The following is a 23,107-nucleotide window of genomic DNA, read 5'->3' as shown; positions in this document are numbered from 1 at the left end:
AATTTTTGATTGAATGATCGATGTTGTGGTGTTTGTTGTTGCGTGTTGGACTTTATTCTGGTAAGCATTTAAATTACTTGAAGATAGATTTGACCCTCTTAAGGCTCTTTTTAAGCTTTTCTGGAGGGAGGATCTAGAGTAGCCTATATCCCAGGGCTCATTTGAGCCCCACTTCTAAGCCGTTGCCCTCCTGGGCTCTGTGCTGAGTGCCCCCTGTGTTCAGCCCAGTTTCTCCATTCTGACTAGTGGTCACGTGAGTGATTCACAGCTGTGTGAGCTCTGGGCATTGTTTGACTTACAGCTTTCCAATAATTATCTTTCCCCAGAAGTAGTTTCTGCTTGGCCTTAGGGTTTTACTCTGTGCATGTACGGATTGGTATTCAGGCGAGACTGAAAGGAAACCCCTGTGTAGATTTCTGGAGCTCTTTCTCTGCATAGCTGCCTGCACCCTGCAAATTCTAGCTGCCTTGGCTCTCTCTGCTTTGATGTCTGTCTCCTCAACTCGTTGAGATGAGTGGGCTCCTTTTGGGACTCTCCTTGTACCACAGTTCCTAAGTTACCTCTAGTTAGGAAGCCTGGCAGGTGGTAGGACTCGCTCATTTCTTTCTCTTTTCTCAGGTTCCACAGTCCTTTATTGCCTCTTGTTTGAGGTCTGAAGATAGTTATTTTCTGTATTTTGTCCAGTTTTAGTTGTTAGTTATAGGAGGGTATTTCTGGACCGTCTTACTCCCTCATGACTGGAAGCAGAAGTCCCTCTCCGAGTTAGAAGTGATTGTTCTTTGTGTGTTTGACCATACTTTGACAGTGAAAGTTTATGAGGGCAGGAGACCAATCAGACGGTTTCTCCTTCCCTTTATTTACTACCTCTTAGTACGCTATCTTCAGCTTTCTGTTAGAGATGAGATTTTCCTCAGTTTGAATAGTCCTAGACTATTAGAGCTGGCATGGCTCCCTTACTGTAGAGTTGTACTCTGCGATTTTGTATGTGGTCTGTAACTGAGCAGCTGGTTTACTTTACAGCAACACGGTGAGAGTTCTAATTCTTAAAAGGCTTTTTTATCAGGACTGAAGTATATCTAATCAGCTTTCGTGTGAGACTGAGAGGCACCCAGAAGGGATCGCTGGGTAGAGATGTTCAGGAGGAGCTCAGGAGTGCAGTCTGAGCTGGAGACCTAACTGTTTGCCAGATTTCCTTGTCCATGCACTTAGAGACTATCTTTTTTGCCTATGTCTGTCTGTCTCTCTGACCGTCCATCCCTTCCCCGTTTCTCTCTGTCCCTCCTTCCGTCTATCCAGTTATTTATTTTTTTTGTATATAAATATCTTTATCTCCAAGTTTTAAGGTGCCTTTTGGAAATTTTCAGTGTATCAAATATTTTCCCATGCGTTATTTAAAAAAGCTTAGTGACATTAGATTTAAAATTCACTTTTAGCATGTAAAAATCCATAGACTCCAAAGTAAAGTTTTGGCTGTGAGTATTTTTTTCACTGGTTATGATATAAAAATACAGATCTGGTAATGGTCTCCCAGCTGGACTCCCTTCAGGATGATATTCTAAGCATGAACCTGGGCTTTGATTTTTTTTTTTTTTGGTCAGCTGCCCTGTGTAAAATCTCTTAATATAGCTATTTCTAAGTTTCTGTTTATGAATTTTTATGAACATCCACTGATAGTCCATGTATGTTGTTTGCTCTTGCACCTGTATCCGATTGTGAGGCATCTGAGTGGCTAGAATCAAGGGCTGATGGTAAATGCCACAGTATCCTTGGTAAAAAGGCTCACCTAATGGGAACCTTAGACAAGAGGAAATTGACATGATCAGAACATCCTATAAGAGATTTTACTTGTAAATACTGCAGAAGTCTTGAACTCTGTGGAACTAAGTTTAAAGTACTAGTTATGTTCAAAGTGCTCGTAACTGAGAAGTCTAAAGAGACTATTGCACCAAGAAGTCAGAGGGAAGTGCAGTAAGGAATGAGTGACTAACTGATTCATGCACTATCACAGGGAAATTTTTAATAATAGGTAGTTGTTTTCCTTAAGCAATAACTCTGCTTCTAAGATAGAATATTTCTAGCAAGATAAACTATGTCTAACCACGTGATATTATATAAAGAGTTCGAGGTAGAAGAGAAAGACACCAGAGCTGTAGGAAGAAAACATGTTTTATAGAAGGATGAATGACAAAATAAAGATGATTCATCAAAAAATTCATGAATACTTGGGGCCAGCCCAGTGACGCCGTGGTTAAGTTCCCACATTCTGCTTTGGCGGCCTGGGGTTTGCCGGTTCAGATCCTGGGTGTGGACCTACCCACTGCTGGTCAAGCCATGCCGTGACAGGCATCCCACATATAAAGTAGAGGAAGATGGGCACGGATGTTAGCTCAGGGCCAGTCTTCCTCAGCAAAAAAGAGGAGGATTGGCAGCAGATGTTAGCTCAGGGCTAATCTTACTCCAAAAAAAAAAAAGTCATGAATTCTTTTCATTTTATTAAAAATGAAGAGCGTTTTCCAGTTTGGTGGTAGTTTATGCAGTGCCCCTGTTTTTTTTGTAGTTAATTTACTTAATTGGCAGAAAAATAAACTAGAATCCATGTTATTTTTCACCTTTGATATTGATTTTGCCTGTAATGAGGTTCTTGAGATTTTCTTTAGATGTCACTGTTTAATATTTGTCTTAAGCAACAGTTAGTAATTTTTTTAGAATATTAGATTCATACTGCTTCTACCTTAGTTTCAAAATTTGTATCACTTTTCTATTCTAATCTTGTAACCGTTTTATTATTCCTTAATAATTGCTGGACTTGTGTATTCATTGTTTTAAATCTTTGTTGTAAAATGCTGGAAGGTATAACCATGGTGCTGTGTTAATCATCTGTGTTCATTTGTGTCCTGTGAACAGGGAACCTTCAGAAGATCCTGTCCCATGACCATCCTCCAGAGTATTCGGCTGATTTCTATGCTGCCTACATTAATATTCTTCTTGGGGTTTTCTACACCGTCTGTCGAGATTTGAAAGAGCTCAGACATCTGGTGAGTGAGCATTTTGCTTTAAAAAAAATGTACATCTTTTAATATTTTTTCATGTAGAAATGGTGTGAGATAGGCTAGAAGCCGAAAATTTATTCTTCAAGTTTTGGATATGACCTTTTGAGGCTAGTATAGCACAAGAAAGTGAAGTCTGTGGGTTAGTACAAACTTTGACCCGGTCAGAAAACGTTTATTCATCTTTAGTTATGTCTTTTCATTCTTCTTTAGGAGTGTTTTTTTCTTTTTTTAGCTGAAGTGTAGTTGACCTACAACATGATTATGTTAGTTTCAGGTGCACAACAAAATGATTTGACATTTGTATACGTTGCAAAGCAGTGTTTTTCTTTCTTTCTTTCTTTCTCTCTTCTCTAATTGTAGAAAATGTAGAACTCTGTTAAAATCACAATGAAGGGTCACAGAAAGGAGGTGTAAAAACTTAAGCAATTTTACCTTTCTTTGTTAATTTTTTGTAACAAGTTTTTTTGTAATGAATTTCTTTCAAGTTTTATATATGTAGTGATAGTGGTCTGGAATCCAGGTGAACTAGAGTATGGTCAGAACCTTTAATTACAGGTCTTTCATTAGCCACTGACCTTGAGTTAGTAATCTTTATATAAAGGATTACTTTTAATATTTATATAAAAGATTACTTAAAAAAATTTAAAACCTTAGAGCAGCTGTTTGTATTTCACAGGCGGTTTGGAAAATGATCATATTTACTTTCATTTTTCTTTGACCTCTCTCTACTTTAATTATGGGGATGTGAAAGCAAGGAGGCAAGAATGTCTGGTTTCCCTTTTAGAAACCTTCCATTAATACTTAAGATCTTATCTCCATGTCACAGAAAACAGTAATATATGTAAGGCTGGAAAACAGTAACTTCCAAAGCAACAGTTTCTATATTTCTTAGCACATTTTCTTCACTTTGCTCTATTCTTTTCTTTGCTCTGAAAAGTTTTAGACAGATACAGTGTGTGTTTGAGACAGAACCTAGGAGAAGATGACCATTTAAAATCGCGTTCACATTTAGTACGTTTTGGGAAGTTTTGGATTTTAGACCTCTTCTGATACAGATGTAAATTTCAAGCATCTTCTGAATAGGCAGAAAACAAAAGGCGGGTTGTTCTGCTTCAAGGTCATCACCAAAACCTCTCCAGAAGTTGAACGTCTGGGATCCCTGGTGTCCAGGAGGAAGGACAGCAGAGGGGCTTACAGAGGGGGAGAGAGTCAGCGCAGATACTCGTCCACTGTCCTTCCTGGGAAATGACTTGGAGTTACTGCTCCTTAGCACCAGTCTCCTTGCGTCCTGTGGGAATCAGTGCTGGCAGCCATTTCAGAGTAGATTATAAAGTACGAGAAGGAAGAGTTATTTAGGGAAGCTACTTTGGAAAAGAAAATGGAAAAGGAGAAAAATCTGTATTTAAATATGGTATTTTATAGAGTCCTTTGCATTTCACTGAGGAATGAATTTATTAAAGGATATAGCTTTTTTAATTTTAATAGCTTTTTTAATAGCTTTTTTTATTTTAAGGTTATAGCTTTTTTTATTGTTGCCTTATATTCATAAACTTGAAGCTTGAAGTGTGGTTTAAGCTTCTCCTGCTGCTAGTAATACTAGTAAGTGTAAGAAATAATCCTTACACATTGCAGAAAACATAGCATAGTGGTCTTATTTTTCTGCATATGTAGAACATAGGATAATAAAGAAGTATTTTCCCTTTTTCCTTCAAATGGATACGATTATTTGTTTCAAAGTTTACCTGCAAAGGATTCTTTTCTGTGTATGTGCTTTCAAATTTGCTTTAGGAATTGCTATGTCTGTAGCTATTTTTTGGAGCCTAGCTCTGTGGACAGCACAAGACGGGAGAAAGAAAAGGACTGCTTTGAGTATGCATTTAGCTTTGTCTTCTCTGACCATCCTGATGATATTCCTAAAAAAATGGTAATTATAATTTTTGAAAGGGTCGATTGAAGAAGTTATTTTTATACTTATATAAATGCCAAACACAGAATAGTTCATTTTCTAAAATAAACTTTAGTTTTGCATCATCTTTTTTAAAACATCTGTCACAGGCTAAATTTATTGTATTTCAAACTTTTTTCCCCTCAGTTATCATAATTTTCTTATAAATTACTCAAAAAGGTGAATTGCTTAGCCAGAGCTTAGTAATCTTTTAGAGTGCAATTCTGATTTTCTGAGTTTCTGATGCCTGTTTTTTTTTTGTTACTGTTTTGTTTTGTTTGGCCCTGTGGCTAGTGGCGGCAGCTAGTGACATATGACTAAGAAGAGGGTGCCAAATAATTAAAGTATATATGGTAGAATGAGTAGAGAACTTAATATTAAAATACCTTAGCGCTGCTGCTTACCGGCTGTGTTGTGTTGAGTATGGTACTTAATTTTCCGTACTTCAGTTCCCTCATTTCTAAGGTGGGACCAAGGATATATACCTCAGATGAGCATAAAATGAAATACTGTGTATTAAAGTGCTTGTAAACAATAAATATCCGTAAAGATGTTAGGTGATATTACTGATAACACTAAGTCATTTGAATAAATATTCTCCTTTTAAAATACAAATAATTTCTGGGAGGATCATTGTCTTTTTGTGAATTATTTTAATTAAGTAATATAGCTGTTTTTCATGTGGCCAGGACCCAGCTTCTATCCTTCTGTTTCTCTGGTTCTTCTATTCCCAGGGAATAGAAGTTCTGGTCTTATTTTTGAGCTTGGGCTGGGTGGGTGGCCCCATGGATGTTTGAAGAGTGGAGCAGGGGTGCTGGGCAGCAGGACAGTGAAGGGGGTGGCCCCGAAAAGCTGCTCCAAGTGCAGGTCGTCTTCCGCGGCCTCACACGTAACTCAGCTATGTCACGTGCAGCTGACCACCAAGGTCACCTCTCTTCAGAAGGTATCATGACATGCTCAGATCTCAAATTCTTTAGCATGTGTTTTAAACAATTTTTTTTTTTTTGATGAGGAAGAGATTGGCACAATTCTAAAGTGGTTGCAAACCTGTCCTCTAACTATCTGTGGGTTCATAAAGACAGTGTACAGTAAGGTGTTTCTATACGTATTATTTTTGCTTGTTTACTATATGATTGTATACTAGGGAAAAATGGTCCCTGAGAACTAAGATGAATATGGTTACAAGATTTTGTGGATGAAGAGTCACAGGGTCTGTCTTCCAAGCATGTTTTCATAGCACTGTACTGCACTTCCTCTTACATAGTAGCCAGCTTTATTGAGAACTTAACTGTGTGCTGGGCACGCATCCAGCAAGCCTCTCACTGGCACTAACTCACTTCTCACAGCAGCCCCATGAAGGAAGGGGCTATCATGGACCCTTATTTTACACGTGAAGAAACACAAGTTCTGTAATTTACCAGCTGTTTGATCTTGGGCAGGTTACTTAACCTTTTTGAACTTCAGTTTTCTCCTCTGTTAAGTAGGTATAATACCTGCCTTAAAGGAATTTTGTGAAGCAAAAAGAGGGAACACGTGTAAAATGCCTGATCGCTGTTGGGGGTCAGTTAATTTTAGTTCCTTCCTCTGCTGAGCAGGAGTTCACGGGCTTGAAAATGTGGTGAGATCTTACTGTCTCCAGGAACATAACCCAGAGCCCACGTGTGGAGACTGCTAACACCTGCTGTAGGTTCGTGTCGTATATTAAAGTCATAGGGAGTCTGAGGGGTCGTCTGGCAGAAGAGCTGTCATTCGCTGAGTGCCAGATCTGATCTGACCCTTGGCTGCGTGGGTGGGTGTCCTGCACCACTCTTTCATATCCTCACGCTGGTTGGTTTATGGATGAGGGTGTCTTTTCCACTTAGGGAAGAGCGATTCTTTGGTTAAGGGTCCTTAAGGGAGAGGCAGAGTCTTTAATTAGGAGAAATAGTCTAGTTGGATTTGTTTTTCTTTTCTTTTTTCTTAACTTTTTGATTAAAGTATAACATACATATAGAAAAGCACAGAAACCATAAGTATGTATCTCAATGAATTACCACAAAGTAGAAGATTACCAGCACCCCGGGAGCCCATTCATGCTTCCTTTCAATCTCCACCTTTCCTCCCTAGAGATGATCACTATTCTTACTTCTAACATGAAACGTGAGCTTTGTTTGTTTTCAAACATTATGTAAATGGAAGCATACAGCATGTATTCTTCTTTTTATCTGTCTCCTTTTGCTCAACACTTTGAGATATTCCTCCATAGTGGGTGAAGCTATAACACATTCTGAGCAGCCACGTGGTCTTCGTTAGATGTGGAGGCCACAGGAAGTGGTCTGTAAGCCAGCTTCCCCAGTGGTGCCTCTGCAGGGTGCCTTTATTTATGGCCTTAAATCATTAAGAATCCTTTTTGTATCACAGCCACATTCAGTGGTACTGACATGTTAATAGTTGGCTCTAATAATTTTTATCAGATGTAGTATTTACTAGATAATCAGATATAGTATTTACTAGATAATAAAAATATTGGATGTTTTTAAAATTTATTTTAAAAATTTGGAAGCATTTCTAATTTACAGGAAAATTGCAAGTACAGTAGAAAGAACTTCCTCTCTTTTTCCCCAAATTGTTTGGGATTAAGTTTATGACCTCAGGCCCCATCACCCCTGAATACTTTAGTTTGTATTTCCTACACACGCTCCCACATAACTGCAGTACAACCATCAAAATCAGAAAGTGGGTTCATTGCTGTACTCTAATCCTCAGACCCTGTTCAGGATTTACCAGCTGTCCCAGTAACGTACTTCAGAGGAAGAGTCCAGTTCAGGATCACGTGTTGCGTGTAGTTGTCATGTACCTCGAACTTGCTTCTGGAGCAATTCCTCAGTCTTCAACGTCATGCCCTTGAGACCTTTGAAGATTACAGACCAGCTGTTTTGTGGAATCTCCTTCAGTTTGGATTCGTCCAGTGTTTCCTCGTGATTAGATTCAGGTTGTATCTGACAGGAGTGTCACAGAAATGATGCTGTGCTCTCCGTGAATCCTCTCCGGTGTTGGAGGATTTCATTTTTATCCCCTGATAATGTTTACTTTGATCACTTGATTAAGACGGTCTTTTTTTTTTTTTTTTAACTTTGTAATATGTATTTTGTGGGGAGCAACTTTGAAACCTTGTAAAGGTCTTGCTCTTCATCAGAATTTCAACTTAATCCTTTTTTCATATCCATCTGGCTTCAGGATATTCTAAGACAGGGTGATTATCAGGGTGGGTCTTAGCTGATCACACAGCCCTTTAGAAGCAGAGAGTTTTCTGTGGCTGATCAAAGAAGGGGAAGTCAGAGACTCAGAGCATAATTTAACTTCTCTGTAAAATGGGAGCGATAGTAATAATGTCTCCCTGATGGATCATTTAGAGGATTTAATGAGTAAAGCATGTAGAACACTTAGAATAGTAAGACCTGGCACATGGGCCTCATTGTTTGATGAAAACTGTAAATTAACATTAATGCCATGTTCTCAGTTCTGATTTTTGTTCCTCCATTGTTTCAGAAATAGGATGTAGGTATTCTTAAAAAGGCAGAGCAGTTCAGAAATTATTTCTACTTGGCCTTGGAATATGCTTTTACATCCATGCTTCAGTATGTGTATTAGTTTTTTATTGCTGCATAGCAAATTGCCACAAATTTATTGGCTTAAGACCATACCTGTTTATTAGCTCACAGTTCTGTAGGTTGGAAATCCAGGCACTGTGTTGCCGGCTTCTGTGATGAGGTATCACGGGCTAAAATTAAAGTTTTGGCTGAACTGGATTCTCATCTTGAGGCTCTGGGGAAAATCGCTTCCCAGCTCATTCAGATTCTTGACAGAATTCAGTTCTTTTGGTTGTGAGAATGAGGTCCAAAGCTGCCCTGCAGGCTATCAGCCTGTCTCTCTCAGGCCTCCTCGAGACCACCTGCCTTCTCTGCCACGGGGCCCTCGCTGTCTACAAACCAGCCAAGACGCCGTGAATCCTTCTCTACGCTTCATCTCTGACCAGCCGGAGAACACTTCCTGCTTTTAAAGGGCTCATGTGATTAGGTCAGACTCCTCTTATATCTCTTTATTTTGGTTCTCCCAGAAGTAGTATAATCTTTGGGACTTTAATTGCATCTGCCAAATCCCTTCATAGCAGTACCTAAATCAGTGTTTGATTGAATAACTGAGAGAAGGTTTATGTACAGCAGGGGCTGGGAGTCTTGGGGGCTATCTTAAAATTCTGCTTACTGTAACATACGTGTATCAGATTGTTTTCTAACAAATAATTTCAAATACAATGATGAAATCTTGTTGAAAATCTCGCTGAGGAAGAGTTGGAAAAGCTTCGTAAATTGCCTGTCCTATCTTGTGGCAACCTAGTCAGTATTCATAATAGATTGTTTTGCCTCCTAAAGAAATGCAAGTTTTTCTTTGCAATATAAAGGAAATGTTCTCTTTGTTTCACTTGAGTCAGGCTTTGGTAACATGGCGTCCTTATTGCTTTAGAAATAAATTCCTGGAACATCTCACAAATCCACGATCATCAGTTCAGGCAATGGAATCTCTGTGTGCCTGAAGGCAGGTTATACTTTGCTTCTGTTCCCTTGGCTGACAAATGGGCATAGTAAAAGTGCAGTTGTCAGGGATAAATGAGGTAACAGGTGGCCATAATTAACTCTTGGTAATTATGCTTCTGTTACTATCCTGAGCGTTTGCGGAGCACATGATCATTTCTTAGTAAAGTTCTTCTCTGTCCCCTTCCCACTTTCATTATTGCGACTAGTTAAGAGTAAACTATATACCCAAGGAATAATGGGGACGTATATGGGGGAAGGTATAGTGGTAGTGGAATTTATAATATCAGAAAACCATCTAAAAATTATTTCTGCTTGGGCTTTTGAATTATTAAAAGGTTAGTAACCTTTTAATTTTCATTCTCTGGGTAGTTGGGAGACAGGTTAAAATACCAGTGGGCTGGAATTTAGATTTTGTTGTAAATAATCCCAATGCAGGGAAGTGAGAATTTGTTTATATTTGAGGATTAATGTAGAAGAAATGAGCATAATATTGGAGAGCACACTTGAATGTTAATAGCCAAAGTTGTGAAAAGTGTTTTGTATTTGAACAGATACTTTGTAAACTTCCAGTTGTTAGTAAGGGCTAGGCTTTCTAGATTTACTTAAATATAAAGATCGTATTTGGACAATTAAATGTACTCATTATAGCCTCATAGTTTTATAGACTCAGTAAGTTCTTGTGGGATGACGTGGGGAAAATACTAATTTATTAAAGTGAAACTGGAAAATAGTCTCCTAAAATTATCTTTACTGCCCTTTTACCACTATTTGTAAATGATTAAACATATTTAATGTTTCAACCAAGAAAAAAAGCAGGATATTTTTATTTAGCCAAGTTGTTTACCAGTCGATAGTAACATTATGACATCTTGGTGTTACTGGCCTGAAACCAAGGTAAGAAAGTTGGCTTCGAACTACGCTTAATGTTAGCAGAATTTGGAAGATTTTGCTGGCCTAAACGGTTGCGGTTTATGAAATAAAATAGGAAAAACCGTCTCAGGGATTTGTTTTTTAGGCGTCTGTTATCTTCTTAGTTTGAGGTTGTGTGATCACACATTATGAGCGTCTTCCCTCTAGGCTTCGTTATTGAATCACTTCAGCATGAAACACGTGCGAGCAAGTTAACGTTAATGAGTGGCAGCAGCATGTCTTTATCAGTTTCCTAAACTGCCTTTCCGTAGTTCCAGCGCTGCGTCCTGGAAGGCTTCTGAGTGATCCTGATTAGTTAGCGCTTCTCAAACTGTTGAATACATGGGCTACCTAGAGAGGTTACCAGGCTCCTGCACCCCATCCTCAGGGATTCTGGTCCAGGGTGCCGGGCGCTGCCGGGAGCTGGATTCACCACACTCGCAGGCGGGGCTGCCGCTCATGGAATTGGAGTTGTACCGAACTAGATGCTGTTTGACGTGTGAGAATGTCCAAACCTGGGAAATAACACACTAATTCTTTGGGCTAGAAGTATTTTATTGTATATTTTATGGTTTTTGTGACATAATTATGACCTAAAACTACAAATTATGCTTTGTTGTATTACTTTATATCTAGAGGCTAGTACATTAGGCAGGAGTTAGCCAATTAAGGAATAGTTTGCATGTTGTTTTACTATCATTGATATTTGCTGTTTTATTACTGTAGTTATAAGCTACAATAACAGTTTACTTGAGCAATTGTATTGAAATAAAATGATTGAATTCTAATAAAATTTTACTTGAAAAATAATTTCTAATTATGGTAATAAGTGCTTTTTCTCTCTTTTTTTGCTTCCTTTATTTACAGGCAGTGCTTAATTTTCCTAAATATTGTGAACCTGTGGTTAAAGGAGAAGGTAACTATGGGTGTAACTTATTAATATTTCTTTTGAAAAAATTTCTACAAGATCTGAATTACTGAAATTGTCTCCCCTTTGCGGTAGCCAGTGAACGTGATACTCGCAAACTCTGGAGAAATGTTGAACCTCATTTGAAGAAAGCCATGCAGACTGTTTATCTCAGGGAAATATCAAGGTAATTTTCTCTTTAGTAAGTGTATTATTTCTGTATCTTTATTTGGGGTATTTACTGAAATGTCCATGTTTTCATTTTCCTTCTTCACATTGGGAAAAAGCTCTTGAGGTTTGAACCATTTCTTATTATTTTGGGAAGGGTAAACAGTTTTTAACCAATATGATACACAATTTGAAACAAGGCATACAGGCCTATCTCAGAGATAATGTGGGTTCAGTTTCAGACCACAGTAAAGTGGATATCACAATAAAGCGAGTCACAGGGACTTTTTTAGTTTCCCAGTGTGTATAAAAGTTATGTTTACACTACACTGTAGTCTGTTAAGTGTGCGATAGCATTATGCCTACAATGTACACACCTTAAGTAAAAAGTACTTTTTTGCTAAAAAATGCTAACCATCATCTGAGCCCTCAGTGAGTCGTAATCTTTTTGTTGATGGGCGGTCTTGTAAAAAATGCAGTATCTGCAAAGTGCAATAAAGTGAAGCGCAGTAAAATCCGACAGTTACTATTTTTTTTAATCTGGAAAGCTGCAGGAAAATCAGTTTTGTCTTTGTTTTTTATATTTACGTTAGGTATTTGGTATAATGAAAATTTGATTATTAAAGAAATGTATAAATCATTATAAATCAATATTTGTCTATTGTTAGAATTTCGTAGTCATGAAACCACTCAGGGGAGATGGTGGCACGTAATGTAGTGGGAAGAAGAGGGTTTTGATTTCTGGCTCAGGCATTTTCTGCCTTGTGGTCTTGGCCGATCACCTAAAACCTCTAGGTCTTGGCTTCTTCTTCTCACAGTCTTTAGAGGACTTAAATGTTATATGTGAAAATGTTTTGTGAATATCAAGCACCTTTAGGCGTTAGGTTAAGCCTAGGTTACAAAGCAATATAGGAAATTTGTAAACATCACCGTTATCTGCTTTTGTCACTTTATTGTCAGTTTTATCATTTTTCTCCCATAAATAACCTTATTCTGTTAACTCCTTTCATTACTAACTTTGCTTTTGATTAAGTTAGCTGATTAGACTGTAATTCAGGTCAAAATTTAATAGTTTCTGAATAAGTAGAAACATTACAAAGATACTATTATTCCACTTTTCAATAATGAAAGGCATTTGATGAGGACTTCCGGAAGTCAGAGAATAAAAAAGCTTGTCATCTGCTCTTTTAAAGGTATAAAAATTTGGATGCTGGTTAAAATGAATCTTACGTAATGATGAAAGGAGTTATAGTTTCCCGTAGGATAATGATGGCCACCTAAATCCAGTTCTGTCCACAAGATCAATAAGGAGAGCAAATAAAATCACTCGTAACCCTTGCCTGCAGTCTAACTAGGAGTCTGTAGAGTGGACAGACTTCAATCTGTATGTAAATAGTGAAATAAGCAACTGGAGGCAGCCGAGCCAGCTCTGGAGCTCATGCTCGAGTGAAAAGTTAAGCCAGGACGTCAGGGAAGAGAAGAGAGGACAGTGGGGGCGGGGGTGGGGTTGACCAGTAGTGGTGAAATCACCTCCAGAAGGGAGTCCAGTTCCCAGAGGGAGGATACTGAGAACAAGTCTGGGACCCGAAGGATCAGAGCACTGGCCACTGGAGAATCATGGGAGGTGTTTTAAGAGTGTGTAGGACAAGAATAGCATGGCAGTGTGGAACCGTACTGTGTCTGAGGGGAGACAGGGATGTGATTTTGTGGTGTCGTCTGGAGGCTTGTAGTGAAGAGAGAAGCGAGGCACGGATGACATTACCCCCCATCAAACAAAAAGAGTGACAGAATCAGAAGGTAAGCCAGCCCCTGCCTCAAAATGGCCCTCTGTGTCAAAGAAGCCACACTGCATTATTCGTACAGAAGAAGCCACTTTAGAACGAAGAAATCTGCGAAGCCCCCACAGGCCCTCAGCCCTGCATTCATAGGGTCATCTCTTACTGCTGATCCAAGAAAACGTTAGTTAGGCATTTCAGAATGAAGAGCAGACAAGACAGAAAGCCATATAAAAGTGTTCTAAGAAGAAACAGAAAATGTGAATGACAACATTTTAGCTGATGAAAATTTCCCCTGTCCCACTCAAAATAAGGCAGAGGAACACTGTAACACAATCCTCCAACCTGATTTAATTCTTTTACACAAGCATTTTTAGATATGAAAAGTACCTTAAGTTAGAAATTCAGCAGCTCAGAATAAGTGGACAAAGAACAGGCGGATGTGAAGCAAACATTGGCCGAACTCAGGAACAAGATTCAAGCAAAAATAATCATCTCAGAAAGGAAATGAAATTTTAAAATATCCAAGGGGGGGTAGATCGAGAATATAATAAAGGATGTTGAGCAGAGGAGTGGACACAACCAAGAGGACAGAACTAATAGGTAAAAATAATCAAGTAGAAGGTGCGATAAATGTGATAGGCAAAGAAGAGTCAACATATGTGTAATGGGAGCCCCTGAAGAAAGAAAACTAAGCATTGGAGTAGAATTAAGATCTTAAACTATAGTCCAAGAAAACTTGCCAGAAGTGGCAAAGGGTTCATCTTTGCATTGATCCAGAGTGGCCAGTTCTGAAACTGTCTTAGTTTATTACACTGTAACAAATGCCCACAAATTAGTAGCTTAAAACAATACACATTTGTTATTTTACAGTTCCAGATGTCAGAAGTCTGAAATGGGTGCACAGGGCTGCCTTCCTTCTGAGGGTTTTGGGGAAGAATCTGTTCCTTTCGCTTTTCCAGCGTCTACAGGCTACCTGCATCCCTTGGCTTATGGCTCCTTCCTCCATCTTCAAAGCCAGCGGCGTATCATTTTTCTGCTTTCTGACCTCCTGTCTTCCTCTTAGAAGAACCCTTGCGATTACATCGGGCCTACCCGGATAATCCAGAATAACCTCCCCATATCAAGATCCTCAACTCACTCACTCCGCAGAGTCCCCTTCACCACGTTAAGGTCCCATTCACAGGTTCCAGCGATTTGGACATCGACAGCTTTCAGGGACCATTATTCAGCCTACTACAAGGACTTGCTTGTAATGCTTTTAGACTTCAGAAATAAAAATTAAAGGAAAACCATCTCTGAGCTTCCAGACAAAAAGATAAGTCACTTACAAAGGAAAGCGAATCTGTAATAAAGCAAGACAGTAAGTGGAGCAGCATTTTCAAGAAACTCAGGGAGAAAGGATATCCAGCCAACCTGCCATTCAGGCATCAGGGCTATGGAAGAACAGTTTTAAACGTGAGAACTCAGGGAACGCTGTGCTCATAAACCCTTTCTGAAGAGCTAGTGACGACGTTGGTGCAACGGAAATGACTGGGAAACTTGAGCCAAAGGACTGATGATGAGCACTGAATTTGATTCATTTTAGCTCAAAACTAAAAGTGGGAACAAGGGTAGGAGAATCCTATGTAAATATTATATGTTCTGACAGGGTAGGAATAACACAGTTACAAAGTTAAAAATTAGGGAAGGAAGAGAAAGAGAAAGGTCCAAGTAGAACAAAGTCATTGATTGCTGTGCTGGTGAGAGGTGGGTGTCAAAGAGTGATTCATGAGCTAAAACTCTCTTGTACTCAGAGAAGTCTCACAGCTGTCCTTTCCCCTTTTACTCCTTTCCTAACCACATGGATAATTTCTGGTTTGGCTTCTGCATCTTTTTTCAAAAATATGTGAATATTCACATATATCTTTATATATGCAAAGACATCTTCCTCTTGCAATTAATATATAATCTGTACTATGTTTCTTTCACAAAAAAGTACAGAGCACAGAAATAAGCATTGCTAATCTGACCTGCCTCGCTGAGGCGTTCTGAAAACCTTTTCTTTAATTGGTGAGTTACACCTGTTTATATTTGTTGAAATAAAGTATATATGTTTTATATTAGCTTTGTCATGATAATTTGCTGAAGTTTCTCTACGTGGTTATATTCTTTGTCTTTTTGAAAAATTTCTTTTGGTATTTAGGATAGTTTGCATTTTTGTTCCAGCTGGTTACCTTGTAGTCATCGTATATGATGCCCTTGGTCCCTTTTCTCCTCACACTGCCGGCATCAAGGACCAGTGGGACTCTCCAGTAGTGTAGTAGAGAACTAGCATTCTAAGCCTGGTGATACCTACTGGTCCACTGAAATTCCTTCATGGTGAAGTGACTTATCCATTCTCCCCTCTACCCCCTAGCCCCCCCCTGCAGCCATGTGTAATAAAATTTTCACTAAGTTAAAAATAATAATCATCACATTTCATATTTCTGAATTGAGGCTAAATAATTGGGGTTAGCAGAATAAAGGAAAAGGAGAATCCGGTTATAGAAGGCTAGATCCTGACTCATTGAGGTGTTATTGGGAATATATGTTGGTTTATGGCTTTTATGAGGGATTTGGACAAATTATGAAAAAGACTCCAACCTTGTTCCCTGGTTCATCTTGAAATTATAGTCTATTCAGCCACAGTTAATCCAACTACTGTGACAGCGAATCAACGCTGGAAACTGATGGTTCATATGTCTTACTTTGGAACGTGGAGGAACTTTTTAGTCAGACAGATCTTAATTGAAATGCAGTTCTACCACTTAGAAGCTTTGCAACCTTAGTCAACTTAGTTAAGTTCTCTCTCAGTTTGTCATTTGTAAAGAAAAAAAGACATGATACTATATATCTCAAAAAAATTTATGAGGATTAAATATGAGGTATGTTAAGAGTTGAGTTCATAATAGACAATTAGTAAATGTTGGTCTCCTCCCTTCTCCTTTAAGACGCTTAGTTTTCTCCTGGTTGTCCTTTGAGAGTTTAAATAACACGTTAAATGAGTAATTGCAATATAAGAAAATCTTAGCCACTTAAACTGTCTTGAAGTCTGGGTTAAAACTTTGATATAACATATTTTCATTTGCATTTATAAGGAGTAATGAATGTGAAAATGCACTATAACCTGTGAAGTGCTGTGCAGCCATAAGGTGGAGGAAGCGGGCTATTTTGAAAGTCAGCTCGTTCTGCTAGGTCTGCTCTCCGCATAGGTTACTAGTAGCCTATCAAAATTTCCCATATTGCTATATTCCAGAATATTCAGCTATGCTTGCAGATTTGAAAAAATATGTACAGTTTGATTTTAGATATTTAATTGTTCTGATCTGACATTTAGTTTTAAATTAGTATTTTAAGAGCCATGTAAGAGCGTTTTAGAGTTGGAGGGGGTCCATAAAGATCATTGTATCTAACTGCCTTATTTTTTGATCAGTCATTGATTTATTCAGGGTCATATAGCCAAAACTTCTGCCTCCTAGGGTAGTTTTTTCACTACACTGTGGTGTGTTTTCTTATGAATTTGATTTGCCGTATCAAAATCACTTCATAATCTTATTGATATTTAGGGCTGTCTAATAGTTTTAATTACAAGAAAGACCAGAGTGGGGCGGCGGGAACAGCATGAACTCTGCAGGCGTTCTCCAAGGAGTGAGCTCTTAGCTCCACTGCCGCCTGCCTGGGTGACCTTGGGCATCGTATGTGGGCCCCAGGTTTCTGACCCAAAAGTAGTTATGTTAAGAGATTGTTAGGGAGTTTAGAAATAGTGTATAACAGTTGTATTTAATATGATAATTGGAGCATTGGGAATTTTATTGACTGGTAGGTGATGTTATTTATTTGTTGGTGCTTTTTGATAGTTTACAATTATCATCAGAGGAAAAGAGATTTTTTAAGAAATTAACATCTGAGTATTGATATATGAGTTTTATATTGTTATACACTAAATGAGTTTGTAGAGACTACAAACGTGTATATTTTGTGTATATATTGCTTGTCTTGTTTATAGGGAAATTAAATCTATTTTGTCAATAAATCAGAAAATTTTAGCTTTTCTAGGACTCTGTTTTAAGTATAGTATATTGATTTCATATCAATTTCAATTTGAAAATCATATTTTCAATCCTTTTTTGCTCTTCTATTTTCTTTCAGTTCACAGTGGGAGAAGATACAGAAAGATGACACAGATCCAGGACAGCTGAAAGGTATCAAAGGAAATATTGAACAGTTACCAGAGACAATTCTTTAATTGATCCCTAATAGTCAGGAGACTAAAGTTAGTACTAAAGATAGTGTCAGTCAGTAGGGTTATAAAAGAGAATTTACAATACAATGGTATTTTAATGATTTTCTTTTAAGGGAAGCTCCAATTTAGTGGGAGAAAATAAAGTTTGAATACCAGTTTTTCATTTTCTAAATGTTGGATTATGTCATGTGAAAACGAAGCAGTTTATGTTTTTTTAAATGCTTTCGTTAAAACAATCAATTATATACATAATTTTGTCTCATTATCTGTGTATTTCATGAGTTTTATGAAATAAAATTCAATTTTATGTTAAGGTAGTTTGGGGTATGCATTTAAATTGGTTATATTTTGAAAGCTTTATGCCTCTGTTTATTTTTTATTTGTTCATTCATTCATTCATTTATTTTTCATTGGTAAGGAAGATTGGCCCTGAACTTAACGTCTGTTGCCAGTCTTCCTCTTTTTGCTTGAGGAACATTGTCCCTGAATCTGTGCCAATCTTCCTCTGTTTTGTGTGTGGGATGCCACCTTGGCATGGCTTGTTGAGCGGTGTGTAGGTCCGTGCCCAGGATCTGAACCCACAAATCCCGGGCCGCTGAATCGGAGTGTGTGAACTTAACCACTACGCCACTGGCCTGGCCCCTTTTGTTTGCTTTAAAGAAATTATTATTTTGGATTTACCCCAATAGAACTACATTTACTTTTTTAAAAAAATAAGTGAGTATCTAAAATATTCTTAGTTTGAAAATAGATCAGTGGCTGGTGGTTGGGAAAGTGGTATGAAATGAAGTGGTGTTGAGATTTTTTTTGTCTCTTGGTTTCTAAGTGCTTGAGATGCTATACAAGTGATGTTTAGTTCCGTGTTAGAATGGAAAGAAGTAGATGCTGGAGTTAGAAAAACTTTAATAATTGGTCTGCACTACTCCCTAACTGTGTGACCTGGAGCCCAATTCAGAGTCTTGATCTAAAATGGGGAGAATTTCTAGATTTAAGTTACTGCAAAGATTCGGAGATGCTTAAGTGAGGCCAGCACAGTGTCTTACACATACTAGATGTTCAGCAATTACCAGGTTCCTTCTCCCCTTCTGGTAAGAATGCACGCTGCTTGACTGCCTCTCTTGTTTCATTGATCCATTTATTGAATTATTTCCTTTGTGCAAGGTACTGTGGGGATGCAAAAAATAGATTAGATATGACTCCTTCAGCAAACACTATAGCTTTCTAAGAAATATTTATGTATAATTAACTGTTAACGTAAGATCTAAGTTAGATGAGCCATAAGTAAAATACACAAAGTCGGAATTCATGGTAGACCGACTTCTCTATTTTGGTTTGGTAGGGGCACGCTGGGGAAGGGTTAACGGAGGGTGTGGCATTGAGGGGCAGGGTGGGTAGGATTTAGACCTCAGGATAGGAGGAGCCAAACAAAAACAGTAGAGCAAGCAGAGCTTCTCATTAATAATAACGTTCGCCGCTGCCATCATTATCATGACACTTGAAGCTCAGGGAGCAGGTCACTTTGACTAGAGAGCACTGTATAGAAGTGTAAAGACAAGTGAGAAAAGATAAAAGATACTGAAAATCTAATGGTAGGCTACTAAATGCCTTCATAAAAGCATGTTGTTGCATAGGTCTCTCGGCATATACTCACGTGGAGCTTCCGTATTACTCTAAGTTTATTCTGATTGCTGCGTACCTCGCTTCATACAATCCAGCAAGAACTGACAAGAGGTTCTTCCTTAAGGTACTTATTGCTTCTTTTCGCTTCATTTTTGAAGATCCCAGGAATATTTTGAAATTTCTCAACATCTCTAAATTTCTAAGAGGCAGAGATTAGAATAAGAGATGGCTAAATATGTATTTAGGACTCATTCTCTAACGGCTGTAAATTAAGATCGCAGCCTGACAGGGAGACATGGGTAGTTTCACAGAAGAGTTCACGTGTACCTTAAGTAACAATTCTAGGTTTAAAAAATACGTAAATAAGGTATGAGAGATGGAAATAATTTAAGGATGGTAATGCCTTTATTGTTCTAAAGCGCACACTGTGGTGTCATGTACTTCATACATTATTATCCAGAACATTCAGGAGCCTCTTTGCATGTACGTCAGCGGGAGAAATCCCATTTTAGAATTGTTTTCTTTTTGGGAAAAAAATACGAAATTTGATTTATTCTTAAAAGTATTTATAATAAACTTTTTTTTTTTTTTGCCTCCCTATCCCACTGGTCTTTAGTTTCATAAGGGCAAGGACTACATCTGGTTTTTTTCCCCACTGCTGATCTCAAGTGCTTAACTAAATGCTCTCAGTGTTTTCTTTGTGAATTGACAGCCTGCCTTAAGGGATGAATAAAAACCTATTTATTTTTGGAAATTTTGTTTGCATAGAAATAAATATGCTGTCATAAATCACGTAACAAGTTCTTTTAGGAAGTACCACTATTTTATTTTAAAACCTCTTTCTTTACATGCAAAAGTAATCTTGTATACAATCAAAATCTAAATCAAATCAGCCTAAAATATAATACTAAAATAAGTTAGTATTGTGTGTGCTATATTTAGACAAATAATGTTTTCTGTTTTTGTGGAATACTATCTTTTTTTAATCTTAAATTATTTTCCTTAATTGCAGCATCATGGGAAAATCAAGAAAACCAACTTTCTGAAGAAACATGAAAAGGTATTTACATTTTCTAATGGGAAAAGCTTACGAATTTAGGATACTACAGGCAGTGGATAAATGCATAATTAGTCATTTGTATATAGGTAGTTATTTGTATTGATATGGTGTCATTATAATGTCGTGGTTGTATTTGTTATTTTGAATGCAGTGATAGAATTCAGTTGCAGTGAGCTGGTAATAGAGATGAAAGTGAGTTGACACAGTTTTTTTTTTAGTGAATTAATAGATGAAAAAGATCACCCTGGAATTTTTTAATTAAACACAGGTGATTTTCCTCTTTTCCCCTTTGAAACACCCACAAAAATGACATTGGAGAAATTAAAAAGGTAAACTGTTAAGGACTAGGCAGATGAGAGACCTGCAAATTTTGGACTTGCATAGTGGCTAGGCAGGTGCCCAAGCAGACAGGGAAGGCTGAAACCTAACCCCCGAAGCAAGCTGATGTGAGCTGAGGAGTCTGGACAAGCTTAGGGGTTAGAGGCTCTAAGTACCTTGGAAGGGAGGGCTGTGGGCGAGGCTGAAGTTGGGGAGACGAGCGTTTAGGCTGTTGAATCACCTGTCCGCTTGTACGTCTGAACCGCCCTGCTTCTCAGAAGAGGGAGACGTTTGACCCGTCGACTTTGCGCTCTAGAAGCCGTGGTTTGTTTCTCGCTCTCCTTCCTAAAAACGGTTTTGCACTGGCTAAACTTCTAAATTGAGAGTGTTCTCAGGACTTTGAAGACGTTCTTTACTGTCTTCTGGCTTTATTGTGGCTCCTGGGAAATCTGCCCGTTGGTCTGTTCTTCTGTCTGTGTTTCCTGTGGCTGCTTTCAGGTTCTCTTCTTTCCCTTTGGTGTTTGTACAGTATCACTGGGGTGTATCTGGGATTGAGTTTCCTTTTACTTGGGATTAGTTTTGCTTCCTGAATTTGAATAATGATGCCTGTATTCACGTCTGGCAAATTCTCGGTTGTTGGCCTTTCCAGTTCGTCCTCCTGAGACACTGATCAGACGTATGACAGACCTTCTCCACCCTGTCTCAGAGTCTTTCACATTCTTCGTTCCCTTTGTGTGCTGTGTTCTGGTGATTTCTTCAGTTCTGTGTTCCAGTTTTCTCTTCAGCTTTATCTGTTCTGCTCTTTGTATCAACTTTGTAATTTCAGTAATCTTTAGAAGTTTTGCTGGTTCATTTCAGGTCTGTCTGGTCACTTTAATATTTTTCCTAGTCATATTTCTCTTTAACATAAAAAAACCTATTTTATATTCTGCACCTTATATCCCAGTATCAGAAGTCCTTGTCAGGCTAATCCCACATTTCTGTTTTTGCTGACTCATGCACATGATGCCTTGTTTCCTGAACATTTTGTTATTTTTGATTGTTGGCTGAACTTAGTCTCTGGAGTTTTTGAGGCCTGAGGGTGTTCCTTTAGAAAGCTTTTACGTTTACTTCTGTGTGGGCACTTAGGAACACCAGTAACCTGGGACCATTTGAAATTCAGTTCTCAGCCTGGGGGTTTCCATACCACTAAGATATTGTGGATTATGCCCCTGCGTTAGCATTAGCCCCAGCTTCTAGTTAAAATTCTCAGCGAAGGCTTTTTCCTCCCTTCACACAGAGCCAGAGTTTAGCAGGGAATTTTCCTTACCAAGTCCATTTGCTTGGCATGGGAAGGTTTTTTAGTATGCCCCTCCACTGGGACGTCTCTGATTAGGCTCTCCACCATAGGCAGGCCATCGATTGTGTACCCTATTTCTATATGTGTGGCTGCTTTGGGTCCTAAAGGATAAATGGGAGAGAGTACTCCTCGCTGGGGTGGTCAGGGGATGATTTGTGGTAGGGCTTGCATCTCAGTGGGCACTCAGGAGTGGTAAGGGTTGGGCATGCAGAGATGGGAGAGGAGGATGTCCCAGTTGAGGAAATGAGGTATGCTAAGAAGCAGAGGTGAGGAATTGTAGGGTATATAAAAGAAATAATGAAATATAGTTGACTGGAGTATATGGGGAGTTTCAGAGAGAAGTCACTTGAGGCCAAATTGTCTAACTCACCAGTTCCTTAAGGGAAGGAAGCCCATCTTTTCACCTCTGTACCTCAGCACTTGGTGGTATTTCGTGGGTGTTTTTTGAACAGATGAATTCATTGAATGAATGGATGAAGAAAGTTAAAGAAGGAACATAAAGCTAAGAATTTTAGGTGTTACTCTTTAGACAGAGAAAGTCATTGAAGAATTTTGAGGAGGGAGATGCGTGAGTGCTGATGGGTGAAACTGTGAACGAGCTGGCACTTTAGACGGTCCTTGTGGAGTGAGTGGGTTTGTCCGAGTCTAGGAGAAGGGCAGTCTTGACGGAGGGAACCGCGTGAGCAGACGTCACGAAGATGTCTCAAGTCTGGATGAACTCTAGTTCCTCTGACGTTGTCCTCACAGATTTGACTTTTGTAGTAGTCTCTTTTTTCTTCGGTTCATATCGTTTTAAAATCTGAGCTTAACTGAAGGCCCCCTGTGAACACTTACTTGTTTTTTTATGTTTTTGTTCCCTCTCTTCCTGAAATCTTGACTGAATGTTTACCTTATGCCAAGCCCTCTGCTAGATGCCATGGGTGTAGTGGAGAACAAAATAGCTGTGGTCTCTGCCCTCATGAAGCTCTCAATTTGATCAGGGAATCAAACATTGAGAAGCAGACCCCACAAATAATTATCATAACAGTTGTTTTAAATCTGTTATATGTCTTCAAGTGTATAATTTTTTCTCTGTGTATCCTCAATTGACACTGATTTTTTGTTTTTTTTTTGAGGAAGATTAGCCCTGAGCTAACATCTGCTGCCAATCCTCCTCTTTTTGCTGAGGAAGACTGGCCCTG

General features: G+C 38.5%; 1 protein-coding gene across 17 annotated transcripts in view; it reads left to right on the top strand.

Moving 5' to 3' along the window:
* Positions 1-23,107, top strand: part of ORC5 (origin recognition complex subunit 5) — a 125,908-nt gene that overhangs the window by 19,179 nt on the left and 83,622 nt on the right. For all 17 annotated transcript variants that reach the window (XR_011539393.1, XR_011539390.1, XR_011539392.1 and 14 more), the window contains exons 6-11: positions 2,905-3,035; positions 11,343-11,391; positions 11,479-11,569; positions 17,496-17,548; positions 19,221-19,333; positions 20,222-20,269. Coding sequence is in view for 12 of the 17 variants with exons in the window: in XM_008526787.2 (XP_008525009.1) it covers positions 2,905-3,035; positions 11,343-11,391; positions 11,479-11,569; positions 17,496-17,548; positions 19,221-19,333; positions 20,222-20,269 (485 nt within the window). In the remaining 5 variants the exon portion in view is untranslated. The remainder of the gene's footprint in view (positions 1-2,904; positions 3,036-11,342; positions 11,392-11,478; positions 11,570-17,495; positions 17,549-19,220; positions 19,334-20,221; positions 20,270-23,107) is intronic.

The sequence above is a fragment of the Equus przewalskii genome, chromosome 4 (assembly GCF_037783145.1).
Source record: "Equus przewalskii isolate Varuska chromosome 4, EquPr2, whole genome shotgun sequence".
NCBI classification, from domain to species: domain Eukaryota; kingdom Metazoa; phylum Chordata; class Mammalia; order Perissodactyla; family Equidae; genus Equus; species Equus przewalskii.
Note: the sequence above shows the minus strand (reverse complement) of the source record. Positions and strands in the feature narration are given on the sequence as shown.